Below are 19,789 nucleotides of genomic sequence, written 5' to 3'. Positions count from 1 at the left end.
CGACGAACCCGAGCCCAACCGTGTGTCTAGTGCATCGATACTTAATGTCCGACATTTGCCAGCTGTCCGTATTGCAGAGAAAGAACAATGCATCAACATATCTCACGCATTACGGCTCGGTAACCAAAACGAATTGTTTCAAATACTGACTATATTTCTCAGTTGTATGTGCAAAAGCACGGTGACAGCGTCTGCGTCCTACCACAAGCAGATGGCCACCCGCGGCCGGGCGGCCAATGAAATAATCAAATCATAGCTAATGACTTCATGGACAAGGATGAAACACGTGACCCAACGTGGGCTCTCGGCGCACCGACCGTTCAGTACACATGGCTGCAACACGTCCAGCAGCAGCTCAGCGATGCGTCCTAAACATTCACAATTGCAAACGTTTTACTGAGGCCCATCGTCACATTTTTGTTTTGACGGAGGAACCCGGCTTCGACGTTCCCCGCGTCAAACTCGCCTTCTTGTTGGAGTATTTGAACTTCGTCACATACCCGATCACGAGGGATTGTATCTTCTGAGCGTTGATTTCCCCGGATTTGCTGTGACATATCTGTAGCAGATCATGCCAATGTTAGAATTCTGACATGGGATTCAGAGGCTTTGCCAACTTAAAGTTAGGGGACCCACCGATGCTCTGGTGGTCCAACATGGTGCTGAACTGGCGGGCGAGGGGGGGGGGGGGGGCAAAACAATCACTCAGGCGTTTATCACGTGAACAACGGTTGTCGCTGCCACGGGGACGGGCACGGAGGCTCTTCCCCTTAGTGCCGTTGACCCTGATGGTAGTGGGAATAATCATCCACGCGCACGCGCCGGATCCTTGGGCCCTTACAGCCAATCCCAGAGCCAGCATCGTGGTCACGTGCCAAGTGTGTGTATCCACACATTTCATATTCAATGCCAACGTCCACAGTTACATAATGGGTTCGTGCATTCATACGGCCAGTTGTTCCCACAACCCCCGTAGCAGATACCTTTTCAACACGCGTAGACACTACACTCAGCAATGAAACGATCACTGCCATTCATGAATAAACTATCCGAGAGGGTCAGTTTCCGTCGGGCACCGGGTCAAGGATAGCTGTCGACGGAGGGCGGCGGGTCCGAATACAGTCAGAGCGCCCGGCTAGTCCGTCCAGCTCAGGTTCAAGGCCCCCGGCCGGGCCGACGCGGCTGCCCGCCCGCCGGCGGCCTTGCTCACCTTGGTCACCGATTTGCCCAGGATCTCCTTGTACTGGTCTTTGGTGATGGAGCGCTTGTGGTAGTAAGGCTTCAGCACCATCTTCACCTCCTCCACCACCCGCTCCTGGCGGTTCAACTTCTTTAGGAACTGAAATGAGTCCTGGGGCATCACGGAGCGGGAAATGTCGTGCTGCTCTCAATATGCAGCGCATCAGCGGAAATGCGTAACTATTCCTTCCGCTATCTGCGGAGTAGGACAATCGTTGATTTTCGGTAGAAGACTGCAAAGAGAAAGGCGATGGTAGAAAAGCGTTGTACGCACAGATGTCCCTGATCATTATTTGCTTGGGAAGACAAACAGCACGGTAGCATACACGCGGAAGACGAAAGATAACTCATGAAGTTCTGGCTTGTGCTTCGGGCCATCTGCAAACCTGCGTCGCCCACACCACGCCGAATAAGTACACTTCCACACCAGAGCTGCACACGAGGGGCTCGTTCGCACGCACCGTCGTCCCCAGGCCCTCGCCCCTGGCGTTGCGTCTGCCTGCGCGCCGCAGCACTGGCGGCGGAACTCTGGCGCCACACTCCGCCGCCGTCGGCTCACCTTCTCTTTGACCAGCATCTCGACCGCCGAGCTGGGCACGTCGTCCACCACCTCCAGTGTGGCGTTGGTCAGACTGGCCGAGGAGAGCGTCTTGTCGGCTGCCGGGCGGCGGCGGCGCACGTGTCAGACAGAGGTCACCGGCGGCCGGTTCAGTCGCAGTACCCCAGGCGCCATGCGAGCTCCTTTCGAAACCTCTGCAGACGACAAGCCAGCGGCCGAATGCCGCGACGCCGACAGCCGCAACCGGCGCACGAAATGCCAAGCCACCGTGTTTCTCCTGATATGAACAGGTGAAGACCACACTCGCCACTTGGTACCAGCACGTACCAACACGTACCTCGTTTGACGTGCTTCTTGATCTGGCGCGCCTGCCTCAGGCTGGCGGTACCGCCGCCCCTGCTGGCTATGCGCGTCGGCTCGGAGCCGAAGAGCTCATCAAAGCGCGACTGCAGCTCCGGTGGCGATGCGGCGGCGGCGGCGGCGGCGGCGGCAGTGGAGGCGGCGGCGGCTGAGGCGGCAGGCGCGGACAAGGCGGCCTGCGCCGGGGCGGCCGGCGGCCGCGGCGGCTCGAACAGGTCGTCGCCGTCGTCCGGGTCGGGCGAGCGCGGCGACTCGGGCGAGCCGGGCGAGTCGAGGTCCATGTCGACCGGCGGCGGGGCGGCCGGGCTGGGCGCGGCCGGCGCCGGCGCCGGCATCGGTGCCGCCCGCGCCACGTCCGACACGGCCGCGGCCAGGCTGGCCAGCCCCGTCAGCAGACTCTGTACGCACGGACATGGGCCCCGATCAACAGGCTGAGCTGACATGCGGGTCCCTCTCACAGGAGTGCACGCACCAAGTCCTCTCACTCACACTCTGCACGCTCGGCGCCCTCAGGCATGGCATGGCGGTCCCGTCTGCAAAATGGCAGGACAGGTACCGCCCCAGTCAACAAACACGGCACGGACAGAGGCCAGTCGGCCGACTGCACGGACGCAGCCCTGCTGCTAGTTGTGAGAACAAACGAGGCTCAGAAGGCAAGGCAGACACCGCTCCGACAGCGTCCCGTCAGAGAACGCAGAGGTCACGATCGCGCACACAACACTTCACAACATTTGCGCAGGCAGGAGCGGCCAACATCGGCGGACCTCGCGGGCATGGTTCTACAAACAAACAGGTCAGGCCCAGGCGCCAACAGACACATCCGGCTCTGCACGAGTAAGCACGCAAGAACGGTACGAACAAAACAGCTCAAAGCTTAACTGCACGGATGCAAAGTACGCCCGAGCGATGATAAATACGTCTCCATTATGATGCATACAATATCGCAACCAAAATGCGAAACAATAATATTCTTCCTCATGGCATAACACACAAACAGCGAAACATAAAGTGGTAATCGATACCCCGGATTTCGCACGTCCACACGTCGACAGGCACACCAGCACACGGCATGCACTCGTAGCCGACAGCAAGGAGTGTGTGCGTGGGGGGGGGGGGGGGCATCACATCACAGCTGAGGCATCGACAACCTCACTGACCAGACTAATGGTGGGTTGGGCTGACGGCGCCTTGGTCGGACTGACGGACGGCGCGCGGCGCAGCGCGGCGGCCAGCGCCGCCTGCTCCTCCGTCGCTCGTTCCGACGATAGCGGCGGTGGCGAGCCGCTGGCGCTGGCCGAGCCCGAGTGGGTCGGCTCGAACGGGTCGTACCGCTCGACGGCGCTACCGTCAGCCGGCGCCGGCCCGGGCGGTGTGCATGGCCCGCGCCCCGCCGCCGGCGCCGGCGCCGCCTCGGCCGCCCGCTCCGGCGGCGTCTGCGGACCGCGCGGTGCCGGCGGCGACGGAGGCGGCGGCGCCGCAGCATCCGCCGCTGCCGCTGCCGCTGCCACCGCCGCCGCCGCCGCCGCCGGAGATGCAGCGCCAGACACCCGCTCTTGCTTCGGCTCGACGGGCGGCAGCGGCGGCGTTTCGCCGTCGCCGTCCGAGTCGGTGATGACGATTGCCTCTTCGCGCGGCGGCGTCAGCTCCACCACGTCGTCGCCGTCACTCTCGACCGGCGCCGGCGCCGGCGAGCTGCGCCAGTCCGAGCGCGACCACGAGCGCGAGCGCGAGCGCGAGCGCGAGCGCGACCAGGAGCGCCGCGGCCGCGCCGGCAAGCGGCCCAGGCCCCTGCGCCGCCGCGCTGGCGACTGCGAGCGGCTCCGGCTGCGCGAGCGACGGGCGGAGCGGGGCCGCGGCGAGCGCCGGCCGCTCCGGGAGCTCCGGCTCCGCCGCGGCGAGCCGGTCCGGGAGGCCTCCCGGCGCCAGCTGCCGGCGCGGCGCTCGCGGCTGCGGCGGCGCCGAGACTCGCCCCGCGACGGACTGCGCGCGGCAGGTGACCGACGCCGTCCTCTGGCCGACGTTGGCCTCGTGGCGTCTTCTGAACGTTCGCGCGCGGGAGACGCCTCCCTCGAGCGGCGTCTTTTATTGGCAGCTTTATCGTTTGAGCTTGTAACGTCCATGTCCTTTGAGACTTTGCGAGCCGGCAATCCATTATCAATGCGGGCTTTAACTGATTTTGATGGTGGCGATGCGTCACGTTTCTTTAAACTCTTCCTGTCTGTGTCGGACGAGCTGTCCCGGTTCCGTGCCTTCTGCCGCCTTCTATCTCTGTCCGACGAACTCTCCATTCTACATATCTTCTTTTTCGTTCCTTCTTCGTCGGATGAGCTCTCTCTACCACCTCTCTTCTCGGTCTTTCTAAATTTGTCGGGTAGACTGTCTTGACCTCTTTTCCTCCTGTCCTCTCTGTCACTATCGGACGAGCTGTCCCGACAAACCCTCTTTTTGCTTCGATTTCTGTCGGATGAGCTCCCTCGACCTATTATCCTCTTGCTCTTCCTCTCCTTTTCGATAGAGCCGTCTCGATCCCGTTTCTTCCTGTTCCTTTTATCTTTATCGGAAGAGCTGTCTCGACCACCTTTCTTTCTGTTCTTTTTACCTCTGTCGGGCGAGCTATCCCTAGCTGCTTTCTTCCTACCCTTCCTACTTTTCTCGGACGAGTCTTCAAGGTCTTTCTTCTTTTTCGTTTTCGCCTCCTTATCGGACGAGCCACCCCGATCCCTCCACTTCCTCACGTTGCCATCGGAGTCCGAGGAGTCGCTCCGCGTGGATTTTCCTTTCTTGACTTTTTTCGGCGGGGGCGACGGTGCGCGCGCCTTCCTGTGGGCGTCGTCGGAGCGCCTGCCGGCCGACAGGCCGGAAGGGTCGCGCGGTGAGTGGGAGCGCCGCGACCGGCTGGCGTCGCGGCTCCGGTCCGCCGAGCGTCGCCGAACGGCGCGGACCGAGCGCCGCGAGCGCCGGCCAGTCGAGCTGGCCGAGCTAGACGACCTGGAGGAGGAGCTGGAGGAGCGGGTGCGCCTGCTGGGCGAGCCACGACGCTTTGTCTTGTTCTTTCGGCTCTGATGGTCCCGCACAGCCGTTCGCACATCGCCGTGTTCCTTCGATTCGATGTTCTTATTCTTTCCATCCTCGGAATAGGAAACGTCCTTTGACCTGCCGTTCTTCGCGCTATCCTCTTCCTCAATACGTGTCTTGTGCTTACTCTTCCAGTCGCACAAATCGTCCTTTGCATTTTCGTTTTTACCCTGAGTTTCGTCACTGCTCACAGCATCAATCCTACCTGACGTGCTGCTGCGGTAGTTTCTGTCACGACCGCTCTTCATCGGCTTTTTCCAGCTGCTGCCATTACGTCCAGATTCGTCGTTATCGGTGACCGCTTTTTCATCTGACGTTGAATCGATCACCTTCCAGAGGGGGCGATCGTCACTGTTCGCCGACACCCGTGCCAGCCCGCATTCATCACGGCCTGGTGAACCCCGCTCACTGCTGCCCTTCGGAATCTCCGCGCGCGAGGAATCACTGCCGACCCCCGTCCGTGGCGTCCGCTCGTCGGGCACCGGCCGGTCCGAGCGGGCAGTGGCCGCGCCCCCTGCCGTCGACCCGGCGGCGGGCGAGCCCAGCCGGCCCCGGCCCGGCTCTGGCGACCCGAAAATGGCCTCAATGTCACGCTCCACACGGCCACTGTCCGGCTCCGGCGGTCCGAACATGTCCACTAGACCGCGCTCCACCGCCCGCAGCGGGCTGGCGGTCGGTCGCGGCGCCGGCGCCGGCGTCGCCGCCGCGGCCGTCACGCCGCCGGCCGGCATTAACGGGATGGAGATAGGCGGCATGAGCCGGCGCCGCCCACTAGCCGCCGGCTTGGAGAGCGCCGCCAGCGCCACCAGATGGCGCCGCTCCGGCGCCGGCGCGGCGATGGGCGGCGCCGCCGGCAGTGTCGGCCCGCTGCCGGGCCGCGGCTCGGGCGGCGACGCCGCCGGCCGGTCGTCGATCTCCAGGGACGCGTCCGACGAGGCGTCGCTGGCGGCCGAGCGCGCGGCCGGCGCTGGGGGTCGGCCGGGCAATGCCGCCGGTCCGGCCGCCGGCCACTCGCCGGCGCTGTCGCACTCGTCCGAGTCGGCCGGCGGGGCCACCCCCGGCAGCTCAATGTCGCTGTAAAGGTCCGTCTCGTCCTCCTTGGCCGCCTTCTGGGCGCCCGGCCGAAGCCGCGCGTCGGCTCCGCACGGCTGGCTGATCACGGGCGCGGCAGGGCCGGCGCCGTCCGCCGGCGAGCCGCTGCCGCTGCCGCTCGAAGAGTGCCGGAGGTAGCTGGCGTAGGCCTCGGCGCCGCGCGGATCACTCTCGCTCGCGGCCGGCGAACGGGCGGAAGGTGACCCGTTGCCACCGCCGGCCGGGACCGCGGCGCCGGAGGTCGGGTCGCCGCCCGCCAGGCCGCCGCCGGCCGTCCAGCCGGTGACAGGCGGCGGCGGCGGCGGCGGCGCGGACGTGGTGGTCGCGCCGCCCTGCGGCCGGCCGGGGGCGGACCGCACCAGCAGCCGGCCGTCCCGTTCGATGGCCACGTCAGCGCCGCGCGCGTGCAGCAGCGACTGAGACGCCAGGATCGAGTGCAGCACGTCGCCGCCGACCGGACGGGCGGCTGGCGGCGGGCAGGGCGGCACTGTCGGCCGCGCCCGACGCTTCAGCCGCGCCACGATCTCGGCGCGCGAGAGCGGCCGCCGCCGCGCCGCCGCCGTTGTCGAGCCCTGCTCGTCAGAGTCGCTGGCGCCGCTCAGGTGGAGCAGGTCGTCACGCCGTCCGAACAGGTGCAGAGTGGGTAGGCCGTCCCCGTACCGCGGGCCGCCGGCGCCGGCGCCCGGACCGCCCCGCTCCGCTCGACCGGCGCGCATCACAGGTGGCGCCATCTGCCCGCACGACCACAAACGTCGTCACACAAGGCACCAACACAGCCAACCTGTAGCCAGCGATTGTGCTACTTGGGTGGCTGAACCCACGTGACTGTGTTAAAGTCAAGCGGGATCTAGCACGGCAAAAATTCGACACGTCCAGGTACCAACAACACAAAAATCGAAACGCTTCCACCGCATGACATTTCGAGCAGTTGAGGTATAGACGGCCGTCACGCACCTGGCCGGGCTTCATGCGCCGGATGGCCAGCAGGCGGCGCAGGCTCTCGCGCGTGCGCTCGTACGGGTCGGGCTCGGCCGGGGCGCGCCTCTGTCGACGCAGAGACCAGCGCACCGGTTAGTGGCAGGGTGCGGCCGACAGCAGGCCACGCGCGACCGGCGTCACGTTCACCAGGGGTGCTGGTGGTTCACGGGGTGGACCGGTCTCATCTCGATAGAGAAAGGGGAAACGGGAAGTCGAGGTATGGCAACACGTCCTCGGTTCGCATGTTACATGTCAAATAGCGATGCCCACATAACTATGGTAAAGCAGCTTACAGTAACGTGTCGCCAAATTGTGTTGCTGTAACCAGCAGAAAGACAATTGCTTTATGCCCCCTTCCTCCCCTCACTCTGGTACCAATTCATTCCGTTAAGCTGCAAGCAGCGTGCTTCTGCAGCCCTATGATTTCTCTCACCGCTTTTGTCTTTTTCCGACCAGCTTTCTTTTTCTTGCGGCGCGTTTTGGTCTTGCCCCGACCGCGGGTGGACTTGGAGCGTGAGACCTTTTTCTTCGTCTTCCTCTTCCGCTTGGTGGCGGCGGCCCGGGGTGCCGTGGAGCCGCTCCGGCCGCGGCCCCGGCCGCTGGAGGTGGACGGGAGACCGCTCCCCTAAGATGGCACGCCAGGTCAGCCGGACCGCCCTTACACCCGCCGCGCTCTCACCACCACCGCACGGCCGGAGACACTAGGTGAACACCACCCTTGATGAAAATCCATCCGTCGTCCCGTGGTAAAGCACGCGTCACACAGACAACACTTCATGATGTCAACATATAACACAAGCTCATGCAAGCAGAATACATCGTACAAAATAGCAAAGCACGCTGTACTAGTGGCACAAAGAAGTCTAAGCCTGTAGAGCAGAACAGTGGTACAGAGGTGGCCCCGACCGCAGCGCGCCCTACGTACGGCAGAGGCAGTGGTGGTGGCAGTGGCGCCTCGGCTGCGCGGCAGGCGGGAGGCGATCCGCTCGCTGAGCCTGGTGCGAGCCACCGGCCGGACCGAGCGGAGCAGGCGGGGGCCGGCCCGCAGCAGAGGGAGCTCAGAGTCATAGTCCGGGTCATCCAGTAGGTCCAGCACCTCCTCCTGGGTCACACCCACCTGCAGATACATTGGCATGCTAACACATGTAGTAGGCCTGCAGCTCTTCATGGGTCGCACCGCACTAGCAGAACTACCGGACATCCCGACCTCTCGGGCTACAGTCCCCGCCCATGGACAGGAATGACAATTAGCACACTTGCTCGGGTGGTGCGTTCTCCTGCTGCCTAAAGTCCTGAACATCCCAAATCTGTGCCAGGCCGGGTCAGGACCAGACAATTGTCGGGCCGGCACCGTGCTACGTCGGGACAGGACCATGCCTGGCCGGGACCGGGACTGTACCGAGTCGGGACCGGGACCGTGTCAGGCCGCGGCAGGGACCGCATCTGGCCGGACCGCAGTCCAGCAGCCACTGACCTCTGCGGCCAGCAGGCGCGGGTCGGCTCGGAGCGGGGCGCACTCGGGGCAGAACCACTCGTCGACCGGCACGGCGTCCAGCGGCGGCTCCAGACAGTCCAGGTGGTAGCCGGCGTCGCAGCCGTCGCACAGCAGCAGCCGGTCCTCCCGATCGCAGCGGCCGCACACCTGACGCGGGCCGACGGTCAGTCCGACGGCCGGGGTGACTGCGACGTCACGGTAGAGGCGCCGCCGGTCACGTGGCGCCTCTGTGGTATCAGTGACATCCCTCCGCCGTGTACTGACCCGCCATAGTATGTAACGAGTTTGCTGCAGAGCAGAGCCGTCTTATTTGAGACGTCCGGCGAGTACCTCGCAATAGACAGGATCGTCCTCCTGTGCCTCCTCCAGCATGTCCCGCTTGTCGACGGTCACCTGGCGCACGATCTTGCCGCCCGGCGTCTTGCGGACCAGCACCAGCGAGAACGGCTGCCGGTCCACTGGGCACGTGTTCACGTTCTGAAAGATAACCACGCCATCATGTCACACGTGTGATCGCGAACGCCCGACGAGATTCTTGCCGTAACTGATACCGATCTCGGTGTTCTTATTTTTGTCACTTACAGATATATCTAACCAACAATCAGTTCCACACATATTATTGCAAGTCATAAATATGGATAGGTGGGGGTGCTCATGCTCCCTCCAAAATGGTGTGTATCATGCTCATACATGGACACATCATGCATGCACTAATGTTCAGTAAATGCGGACAATTTTCGCCACACTTGTAAAATTCAATATCTTATTTTAACTAGTAAACTGACTAATGAGCTAAGCTGTCAAAACACATCCAAAAATGTTATGCTGGAGGACAAATTTTTCGCCATGCCTTGGCCCACTCCAGGATGTGATCCAGACAGAAGTTGTGGTCGCAAGACTCTGGGTTGCCAACTTCCTGCCCCCTGAAGCGCGAGAGGCAGATGGGGCAGACATCGGCGGTGCCAGCGCTGCCCGACGAGCTGTCCGAGCCGGCGTCGCTACCGCTGCCCGAGCTCTCATTGCCGCTCTCTTCCCCGCCGTCATCACTCTCTGAGGCTGCAGAGTGGACACATGTGGGTTTACTGCTCACATAAAGTCACAAGTCACAGACCATTTCACCTCTGGCACATGACTGTTGATGATGGTGATTACAACTGATACCAACAGTCATATATGGTGCATGGGTGTCAATGTGCACACACACATGAAACAAATGAAATGGCAACAGTGAAATGTGGTATGACTATAAACCATATTCTGGTTGAGCAAGTGCCCTATTTTCCACCCAAAAAAAGAATCCTGTGCTCACTGAAATCACAAGCTACTGCTGAGCAGAACATGTGGTTGCAGCACTCTAAGTGTCTTCATTTATTCACCATTACATAAGTGTTGTAAAAGAAGAATGTAGTCCTCATTAGCCTTTCAAAACATTTTCAGCACAATGTGACATACCATCACTGCCAGATTCTTCAGATTCATTGTCTGAAGATTCAATCACATTGTTTAAATTCTTTTGCACTCCTCCCACACCAGAGTCAGACCCTTCATCTGCCATTTTCCTGAAAAAAAATAGGCCTTCTTAGGGATGATCTGTGAATAGGTGATAATGTTACATACAGATGTGATGTGAAACAGGATACCATTACTTCATCTCTTTATGCTAGATCTTGTGTGTAAAGCTTACAGGTTGAAATGAATCATTAATACAACAAATTATGGGAGGCCCATGGTGCCAGTTAAATATCAACTATAATTTGTGGACTAATTGCATTATATACACATAATTAATAGTATATCAATGATCAACAATAGTATATCAACAATCAACATGATGTAACTAGCAGAACATTAACTGCCCATTCCAATGGTCCTATATGCTGAACTTTCCCTTCCTTCCCTGTAATGGGAGGGGATCCAAAGCTCAGCAAACACCTATCAAGCAATCAAAGGAGCTGTGTGCTCACATCAGAAATATTGGCCATAGAGGAAGGAGGAAAAGCTGGGCCCTATGACTCAGGCCTTTGGGCCTGGTTAAAGGGCATGGAGACATGTTTGGACTGTGGACAAGTCTGAGATATTATATTCATTTGAGCCTCCTTCTCTGTGCAAACTGGCCTGCAGCACTCAGGATGTGTTAACAGTGAGCTTAATAATAATGAGCTCATGCTGTCAATGCTACTTGTAATATCATACTCTATACCTTCTTATATCTTTTAACATTCACCTGAACCCAGAAGACAGGTTTTAAGTGATGCTACACAGGAACTTCGCTGGGTGCACATCTCTTTATGGTCACTTCATCAACAGTACCAGAGAGACATCCACAATGAACAAGTCAATTCATAATTGGGTCAATTTGCAAGCCCAGGATCAATATGAGGTAAAGAAAATGTGTACTATATTAAAACAACATGATTGGCAATTACCATTCTTAGGAACACATACTGTGTGTGAACACAACTGCTAGTGTCCCATATGTATAGTCATTGTCATAAAATTTACAAAAACCTGAACAGAAAACTTGTCATACCACATGCATCCTATAGAGATTCTACATAACATCATGCAGCACAGAACATCATTGGCCTGCTGCCAACACATGCTAGGATAAATGGCACTCCTGGTTGCATGATGACAAGATTTAATATGTTTAGTAGCCCATCTACAAGATCATCAACAACAATTTTGTAGGCCCAAATTCATTTACAACAGACACAATTGTGAACCACCAGACTTTCTCCTGAACAGACTCTTTGATACAGTAATGGCGCAGCAACGAAGGGGCAAAACACCGGCGAATTCTACAGGGAAAAGGCAGCAAAAAAGTATTAACGTCGGAACATAAGTAACATTATTGTCTTCATTTCAGGGCATACCTAGCAACTAATGCTACTCTCTACTATCATCAGCATCCACAAACGTCCTGATATTACTTGCCAGCCCAATCGCCCCTCACCACCCTCCACTTTCGTCTAAGATTAATCTCAGGTACAAATGAAATAAAATTAGCGGTCAGCTGCTGTTGGTACTTGGGTGCTATCAGCGCTAGTCTTTGTCCACATTTTTAACAGCAATCAGAAGTTTTAAGTGAGCAAAAAATCAAAGATACAAGCCAAAAATATGTATTTTAAATCTAACCAAAACTCAATAAGTAGATATAAGCGTAAGAAAATATAAGTGTTTCTCGCAGTAAAGGGCTTAGTAAAGCTTCACTTAATAGTGTTAGCTCGACAGTTGATTCACTAGTGTTTCTAAACCGCTTTTTAAAGTTTTTTTTTCAAAGTTTTTTGTTTTATGCTTTATGACACCACTTCCGTGATAAATAAAAAATCACACCTTAAAAGAAACACGCAACAGCCGACTGCGGCATCTAATAACGGCGGCGGTTAGTATCAGTGGGATCAGTCTCGTGAATAGACTGAGGTGGGGTTGCGCAAGGCGGCGTCAAGGTACTAGAAATGCGATTTTAGGTTTCGACTCTGTCTAGTAATCATTTGTGTCTTGCGGGCCGTGTTCCCCTGCTTGCTCCGTTGTTTATGCGTGTAAACTTTTGCATGTGTTGTGGCTTGTAAAAGCATGCAAAAAATTATGGAACTTCTCTATTGTGTGAACCATGGCAGTACACTAGCGGGACACTGTATGCCATACTTAAGGTCAGCCCATTTTTCTTGACATAAGCTTGTCACTTTGGGTGCTCAAAATGGCTTAGGACAAAAGATAAGCTCAAGGATTGAGTGTAAGATAAAAGATATTTAATCGAGAAAAGATAAAAGATAAATAAGCATGTCATGATAGAAGAATCGGCTTTTTTTTACTTGGGTACCTGTACTGCCGACGGTGGGGAGAGAGCTACGCTGGCTACAGGGTTCCTGTACTGCCATGATGGAGAAATGCTGTTAGGTATCAGCCGACGTAGTGACGTCACTGAAAATGGGTTTGCATCGATCGGGATTCTTTTGGGCCGACTGAAGGCTACAAGGCATTTGCTAGCGATATGATGTCACTGGTATTCGACTGGATATGTGACGTCACTGGTTTTGAGGCTTTAGGGCTCTTTTGGGTGCAATGAATGCCGTAAAGCATCACCTGACGATATGTCGTCGCTGGTATTCAATGAAACATCAGGCGCAACGGGCCTTATTCCATCTTTACCTTTCGTACCTGTCTGCTGCAAGCATTTGCGTGCTGAATAAAAGCTTGACCGAATCACCTGAATGTGTGACGTCACCAATCATCACTTGATACGAGTGCACTTAGGCCCCACGGCCGCGGTGTATCATGTTCCGTGAAATATCACTGGGTATCGTGACGTCAGTGATATTCGACTAAATATTGGTCGCAACACGTCAAGGTCCATTTTTAGCTTCGTACCTGTCTACTGCAAGCACTGGCGTGATGAATAAAAGCTACCAAATCACGTGAGTGTGTGACGTCACTGGTCATGCATTTTTATGGATCTTTGGGGGCCAACTGAGGGCCGTAAAGCATAACCTAATGATGTGACGTCACTGGCATTCAACTGTGTGTGATGTCACTTGTGATCAGATTTTACGGCCTCTTTTGGGCCGACGAAAGGTCATACGACATTAACTGAAGATGTGCCGTCACTGGTATCCGAATACAATTCAGGCGGCCATGGCCATGCTCCATCTTTACCTTTAGTACCTGTCCATTGCAAGTATTTGAATGCTGAAGGAAGGGTCTGCCGAATTACCTGAGTGTGTAACGTCACTAACCATTAATTTGTATAGACTGTTTTGAACCCACTGTAAGCCATACCACATCAGCTGACCATATGACGTCACCGGTTTTCGTCTAGGCGTCATGCGCAACAGGCCATGCTCTATCTTTGCCTTTCGTACCTGTTTACTGCAAGCATTCGCGTGTTATATCAAGGTGATGCTGAACCATCTGAGTGCGTGACGTCACTGGTCATGAGTTTATACAGGTTCGCTTGGGCAGCCCAATGCAACAAAGCATCATATCCTGTAAAGCGTCGCGGGATGATATGACGTCACTGGTATTCGACTCAACATCAGGCGCAACAAGCCATGTTCCATCTTTACCTTTCGTACCTGTCTACTGCAAGCATTCGCGTGTTATATCACGTCATTGGTTAAGAGTTCTTACGGGCTCTTTTCAACCCCCTATATGGTATAATGCTTCAGTTGACGATATGATGTCACTGGTGTTCGACTTAACATCAGGCATAGCATGTCATATTCCATCTTTGCCTTTCGCACCTGTTAAAGTAGTGGCGAGCCTAATGATGGCTCTGCCGAATCACCTGAGTGCGTCATCATGAGTTTTTACAGGCTATTGTTGGCCGAGTGAAAGCCATTAGGCATCATCTAACGATATGTCGTCACTGGTAATCCACTAAGTGTGTGACGCCATTGGTCATGAGTTTTCCCGCGCCTTTTTGGGCCGACTTAAGGCCATTAGGCATCAGGTAACGATATGACGTCACTGGTATTCAATTAAGCATCAGATACAATATGTCATGTTCCATCTTTACCTTCCGCACCTATCTACTGCAAGTATTCGCGCGCCACGTAAAGGCTCTGCCCAATCACCTGAGCGTGTGGTGTGACTGGTTGTGAGTTTACGCGGGTTTACTCGGGCTGACTGAAGGACATCAAGCATCATCTGGCGATGTGACGTCACTGGTATTCAACTTAACACCAGGCGCGACAGGCCATGTTCGTCTTTACCTTTCGTACCTGTCTATTGTAAGCATTGACATGCTTAAGGAAAGCTCTGTGAAATCTCCTGAGTGTGTAATGTCACTGGTCATGAGTTCTTTACGGGCTGCTTTTTTGTACCTATAGGGTACAAGACATCAGTTGACGATATGACATCAGTGGTATTTGACTTAATCTCAGGCGCAACAGGTCATGTTCCATCTTTGCCTTTCGCACCTCCATACTGCAAGTATTCGCGCGCTACATAAAGGCTCTGCCGAATCACCTGAGCATGTGGTGTAACTGGTCATGAGTTTACGCGGGCTTACTCGGGCTGACTGAAGGACATCAAGCATCACCTGACCATATGACGTCACTGATATTCGGGCTGTGGCCCAGACTTATGGCCGCTAGGCGGCGCCCTTGATTATTATTTAGCCATCAGGGCATTCCGGACCGTAGCTGCTCAGGGGCGCATCCCGTGATGTCGGGCGGAATAGCTTTGCATATACGTCGGTTTGTGGGCTGGGAAAACCTTTGTTTTGTGTTTACGTTGGTTCAAAATTTTAGTCGTTGAAACAGCCCGTTGCGTTTGAAGTTGTTACTTAATGGTGCGCACAATAAAATTAGTGTGCTTAACTATGGTGCATCTCCCACCTCTGCTGCGGAACTCCGTAGCCGTAGGTGGCCAAGTGACCTCCTACCAACTGATGATCAGTGACGTCACATACTCAGGTGATTCGGCGGAGCCTTCATACAGCACGCGAATATTTGCAGCAGCCAGGTACGAAAGGCAAATATGGAGCATGACCTGTTGCGCCTGATGTTTAGTCGAGCACCAGTAACGTCATGTCGTCAGCTGATGCATTATAACCTAAAATGGGTTCAAAGGAGCCCGTAAAAAACTCGTGACCAGTGACGTCACACACTCAGGAGATTCGACGGAGCCTTCATTCAGCACGTCAGTGCCTTTAATAAACAAGTACAAAAGGTAAAGAAAGTACGTGGCATGTTGGACCTGATGTTAAGTCGAATAACAGTGACGACATATCATCCTGTGATGCTTCACGGGAGGTGTTGCTTTGTGGCCTTGGGCGGCCCAAGTGAATCCGTATGAACTCATGACCAGCGACGTCACCCACTCAGATGATTCGTCTGGAGTTTAGTTGATTACCAGTGACGTCATATCGTCAGCTGATGCTTGATGTCCGTCAGTCAGCCCGAGTAAACCTGCACAAACTCATGGCCAGTTACACCACACGCTCAGGCGAATCGACAGAGCCTTTTTGTAGTGCACGAATACTTGCAGTAGGCAGGTGCGAAAGATAAAGATGAAACATGGCTTATTGCAAGTGATGTTAATTCGAATACAAGTGACGCCATAACGTTATCTGATGCCTAATGACCTGAACTCGGCCAAAAAAGGCCCGTAAAAGCTCATGACCAGTGACGTCACACTCAGTGGATTACCAGTGACGTCATTTCGTTAGCTGATGCCTTATGGCTTTCGCTCAGCCAAAAATAGTTGGTAAAAATTCATGACCAGTGACGTCGCACACTCAGGTGACTCGGCAGAGCCATCATTTAACGCACCAATACTTAACAGGTACGAAAGGCAAAGATGGAACATGACCTGTTACGCCTCATGTTAAGTCGAACACCATTGACATCATGTCGTCAACTGATGCATGTTTCCTTATAGAGTTATAGAGGGTTCCAAGGAGCCAGAAAAAACTCATGACCAGTAACGTTACACACCCAGGAGACTCGACAGAGCCTTCATTCAGCACGTCAATACTTGTAATAGGCGTGTACGAAAGGTAAAGATAGAACATGGCCTGTCGCGCCTGATGTTAAGTCGGACACCAGTGACGTCATATCATCAGCTGATGCATTATACCGTTTGGGGGTACAAAAGGTCCTGTAAAAAGCTCTTGACCAGTGACGTTACTTACTCAGGAGACTCGACAGAGCCTTCATTCAGCACGCCCATACTTCCAAGAGACAGGTACGAAAGGTAAAGATAGAACATGGCCTGTCGCGCCTGGAGTTTAGTCGAATACCAGTGACGTCATATCGTCAGCTGATGCTTGATGTCCCTCATTCAGCCAGAGTAAACCCGCGTTAACTCATAACTAGTTACACCACACGCTAAGGTAATTCGGCAGAGCCCCTGTGTCGCGCGAATACTTGCAGTAGATAGGTGCGAAAGGTACAGACGAAACATGGTTTAGATGGAGCATGGCCTGTTGCGCATGATGTCTAGTCGAAACCCAGTGACATCATATCGTCAGCTGATGCCTTATGGCCTATAGTAGGCTCAAAAGAGTGTGCAAATTGATGGCCAGTGACGTACACACTCAGGTAATTTGGCAGAGCCTTCCACGGCAATGCTTGCAATGGACAGGTACCAAAGATAAAGGTGGAACATGGTCTGTCGCGCCCGAAGTTCATTCGAATACCAGTGACGTCACATCTTCAGTCATTGCCGTATGACCTTTCGTCGGCCCAAAAGAGGCCGTAAAACCTCATGACCAGCGACACGCACAGTCGAGTGCCAGCGACGTCACATCGTTAGCTGATGCTTTAGGGTCTTTAGTTGGCCGCACAAAAAATCCGCCAATACTTGCAGCAGACATGTACGAAAGGTATAAATGGAGCATGACCTGTTGCCTGATGTTCAGCCAAATACCAGTGACGTCATATCGCCAGCTGATGCCTAACGGCATTTCGTCGGTCCTATAGGGCCCGTGGAAACCCACGGCCATTGACGTCTTACAGTCGTATAGCAGTGACGTCGCTAGCTGACACCTTGTGGTCTTCAGTTGGCCGAAAAGCACCGTTGGAACTCATGGCCAGTGATGTCACACACTCAGGTGGTTCGGCAGCTTTCATCCAGCACGCCAATGCTTGCAGCAGACAAGTACAAAGGTAAAAATGAAGCACGGCCTGTTGCACCCAGTATTTATTCGAATACCAGTGACGTCACGCTATCCGGTGATACTTCGCGGACCACGACACACCGTGGTCGTGGGGCCTAAGTGCACTCGTATGAAGTGATGATTAGGGACGTCACACATTGGGGTAATTCGGTCAAACCCCTATGCGGCACGCAAATGCTTGCAGCAGACAGGTATGAAAAGTAAAGATGGAACGAGGCCGGCCGCGCCTGATGTTCAATCGAATACCAGTGACGACACATGGCCAGCTGATGCATTACGGCATTCAGTTGACCCAAAAGAGCCTTACACACTCACGACCAGTGACGTCACATACCCAGCCGAATACCAGTGACATCATATCACAAGCAAAAGCCTTATGGCCTTCAGTCGGCCCGAAAGAACCCCGACCCCGATCGATGCAAAACCATTTTCAGTGACGTCACAATGTTAGCTGATGCCTCACAGCTTTTGCCCCGCACGACAATACTCGAAATCCTGCAGCTACCGTAGCTCTTCCCTCCGTCGGCCATACAGGTACCCAAGTAAAAAATTACCATAGAATCATCACATGCCTCCCCACAAATATGGTATAAATGTTTGAGCTGCATTTGTTGTAGCAATCTTGCTGCCAAATCTTCATTTGAGTCTCAGATATCTGTTGGTTGTTCCTTGATTCTGTCCAGTCATGTTCGTTTGTTATGTTGTGCACACAAATTATTTTGGTGAGTCATTTACTTTAATTTTGGTCTGGCAGATTTTTATTTTGAAAAAAATGGCAAGTTAGTTGTTTCAAGCCAAGATTACGCTGGATGATTTGGTTTAACAGGGCACAGTAGTTACGAGTTTCCCAGTTTGCATCAAACAACAGAATGGCTGAGCTAAGCCATGCTGAGCATTCTGACAAGAATTTCATGGCTGTTTCAGCATGGGATCTATGAACTTTCAAAGCAAGTTTCAGGTGGCACCACCAGACAAAGGCAGCTTTCCCTTAGACCATGAGGGTGAATGTAAGAAGTTCATGCTGAAGTATATGGTCTGTCTGGGCCGAAACGACAATGACAACACACGCTGCCGTGTGGAGGCCAAGGACTACCTGGGCTGCCGCATGGACCATGATCTGATGGCCCGCGAGAGCTGGCAGAAACTGGGCTTCGCGGATCTGCAGAACAAAAGTGATGACAGCAAAGAGTAGTTGTGTTTTTCATTTCTAGGCGTGCTTCAGCTGTCTGGTCGGAGCTGTGGTGACCCCACCTGGTCTGTTGGGTGGGGCAATGGCCGGCGCCGAGTCGGAATCTGCCGCCGGAGACTGGCATGTGTTGCTCTGCTGCACGGGCAGCGTGGCCTCGCTCAAGGTGCCGGAGCTGGCGCGGCGCCTGCAGGCCGGCCCAGCGGACGGCGGACGGGCCGTGCACGTGCGTGTGGTCAGCACCGAGCACGCGCGCCACTTCTTCTCTCCGTCCGAGCTGCCGAACGGCGTGGCGCACCTGAGTGACGCCGACGAATGGGCCGCCTGGCGTGCGCGCGGCGACCCTGTGCTGCACATTGCGCTGCGTGAGTGGGCCGACCTGCTGCTGGTGGCGCCGCTCAGTGCCAACACGCTGGCCAAGCTGGCGCACGGATTGGCCGACGGCCTGGTGGCCTGCGTGGCGCGCGCCTGGCCCCTCGGCCGCCGGCCGGCGCTCGTCTGCCCGGCCATGAATACCGAGATGTGGCTGCACCCGGCCACGGCGCCGCAGCTGGCCACGCTCGCCGGCTGGGGCTACACGGTGGCGCCGCCTGTCGAGAAGACGCTCATCTGCGGCGAGACGGGCGTCGGCGCCATGGCGCACCTCGAGGACATCTGCAGTCGTGCGTTCGAGCTGCTCAGGGAGCGCGACCAGCGACCGGGCGGTCTCTAGCGGACCGAGGGTACGTGCGTAGGGAGGGTGCGCCGGCACGGCACCGGTGGTGGACGGCAGTCACCGCTACGGCAGCGGCGGGCAGCCCGCGGCCACGGCGCCGTTGCACCATGGGCGACTGTGCTGTGTGGTGCTGTACGCGACCACTCCCAGTGATAGTGCCGCCATCGCCGCCGGTGCGGTGTGCTGGAAGAACCATTTAGCTGCATGCCACAGGTTGAATGTGCAATTGGTTTGGGTCCAGCATGATTATTACTCCAGCCTTTGAGTGACTACGGGCGTGTGAATCACGAACGGTTTGAGGAAGCCGGTTTGTGAGGTTAGGCAAGCTGGCAGTGGTCTGTTAGTCTCGTTATGAGTTCGATCTGGCGAACAGACGACTGACTGGTGTGATATACAGGGTTGAGAGGGTCGTTGCGTTTGTGGTGCAGTTTCACCAGGTGATGTCGGTGTTTAGTGGACGTGAT

General features: G+C 55.5%; 3 protein-coding genes across 3 annotated transcripts; 1 reads left to right on the top strand and 2 right to left on the bottom strand.

The window, feature by feature from the left end:
• Nucleotides 1-136: 136 nt before the first annotated feature.
• Nucleotides 137-5,964, bottom strand: LOC119107931 (splicing factor, arginine/serine-rich 19). The gene is made up of 6 exons (XM_037231525.1): nt 4,104-5,964; nt 2,648-2,691; nt 2,136-2,250; nt 1,799-1,896; nt 1,211-1,339; nt 137-559 (listed from the first exon to the last, which is right to left on the bottom strand). Exons 1-6 carry the CDS (start codon nt 5,962-5,964, stop codon nt 410-412), a joined length of 2,397 nt encoding a protein of 798 aa, XP_037087420.1. The 3' UTR covers nt 137-409.
• A 940-nt stretch (nt 5,965-6,904) lies between these two features.
• Nucleotides 6,905-11,749, bottom strand: LOC119107930 (PHD and RING finger domain-containing protein 1-like). Its single transcript, XM_037231522.1, has 9 exons — nt 11,675-11,749; nt 10,251-10,357; nt 9,649-9,854; nt 9,129-9,275; nt 8,778-8,945; nt 8,229-8,420; nt 7,737-7,928; nt 7,280-7,369; nt 6,905-6,913 (listed from the first exon to the last, which is right to left on the bottom strand). The coding sequence occupies exons 2-9, from the start codon at nt 10,351-10,353 to the stop codon at nt 6,905-6,907; spliced, it is 1,107 nt and encodes a 368-aa protein (XP_037087417.1). The 5' UTR covers nt 10,354-10,357; nt 11,675-11,749.
• Nucleotides 11,750-18,681: 6,932 nt separating this feature from the next.
• On the top strand, nt 18,682-19,734 carry LOC119107686 (phosphopantothenoylcysteine decarboxylase). The gene has a single exon (XM_037231218.1). It carries the CDS (start codon nt 18,696-18,698, stop codon nt 19,320-19,322), a length of 627 nt encoding a protein of 208 aa, XP_037087113.1. The 5' UTR covers nt 18,682-18,695; the 3' UTR covers nt 19,323-19,734.
• The last annotated feature ends 55 nt before the right edge of the window (nt 19,735-19,789 follow it).

The sequence above is a fragment of the Pollicipes pollicipes genome, unplaced genomic scaffold, assembly GCF_011947565.3.
Source record: "Pollicipes pollicipes isolate AB1234 unplaced genomic scaffold, Ppol_2.1 Scaffold_6686;HRSCAF=7923_pilon_pilon_pilon, whole genome shotgun sequence".
In the NCBI taxonomy this organism is placed as follows: Eukaryota; Metazoa; Arthropoda; class Thecostraca; order Pollicipedomorpha; family Pollicipedidae; genus Pollicipes; species Pollicipes pollicipes.
The sequence above is the reverse complement of the archived record's forward strand: the minus strand, read 5'-3'. Positions and strand labels throughout refer to the sequence as shown.

Bases quoted from the DNA above. Each gene is read 5' to 3' on its own strand.
- LOC119107931 (XM_037231525.1), bottom strand. From the start codon at position 5,964: ATGCCGGCCGGCGGCGTGACGGCCGCGGCGGCGACGCCGGCGCCGGCG. The intron at 2,692-4,103 runs GCGAGCGCCGCG...GCCATTTTGCAG, and splicing joins GTCTCGGCGCCGCCGCAGCC to ACGGGACCGCCATGCCATGC. The intron at 560-1,210 runs GTGAGCAAGGCC...GATCTGCTACAG, and splicing joins TGGGCAAATCGGTGACCAAG to ATATGTCACAGCAAATCCGG.
- LOC119107930 (XM_037231522.1), bottom strand. From the start codon at position 10,353: ATGGCAGATGAAGGGTCTGACTCTGGTGTGGGAGGAGTGCAAAAGAAT. The intron at 9,855-10,250 runs GTATGTCACATT...TCCACTCTGCAG, and splicing joins TGAAGAATCTGGCAGTGATG to CCTCAGAGAGTGATGACGGC. The intron at 8,946-9,128 runs GTACTCGCCGGA...GGCCCGCGTCAG, and splicing joins ACGATCCTGTCTATTGCGAG to GTGTGCGGCCGCTGCGATCG.
- LOC119107686 (XM_037231218.1), top strand. From the start codon at position 18,696: ATGGCCGGCGCCGAGTCGGAATCTGCCGCCGGAGACTGGCATGTGTTG.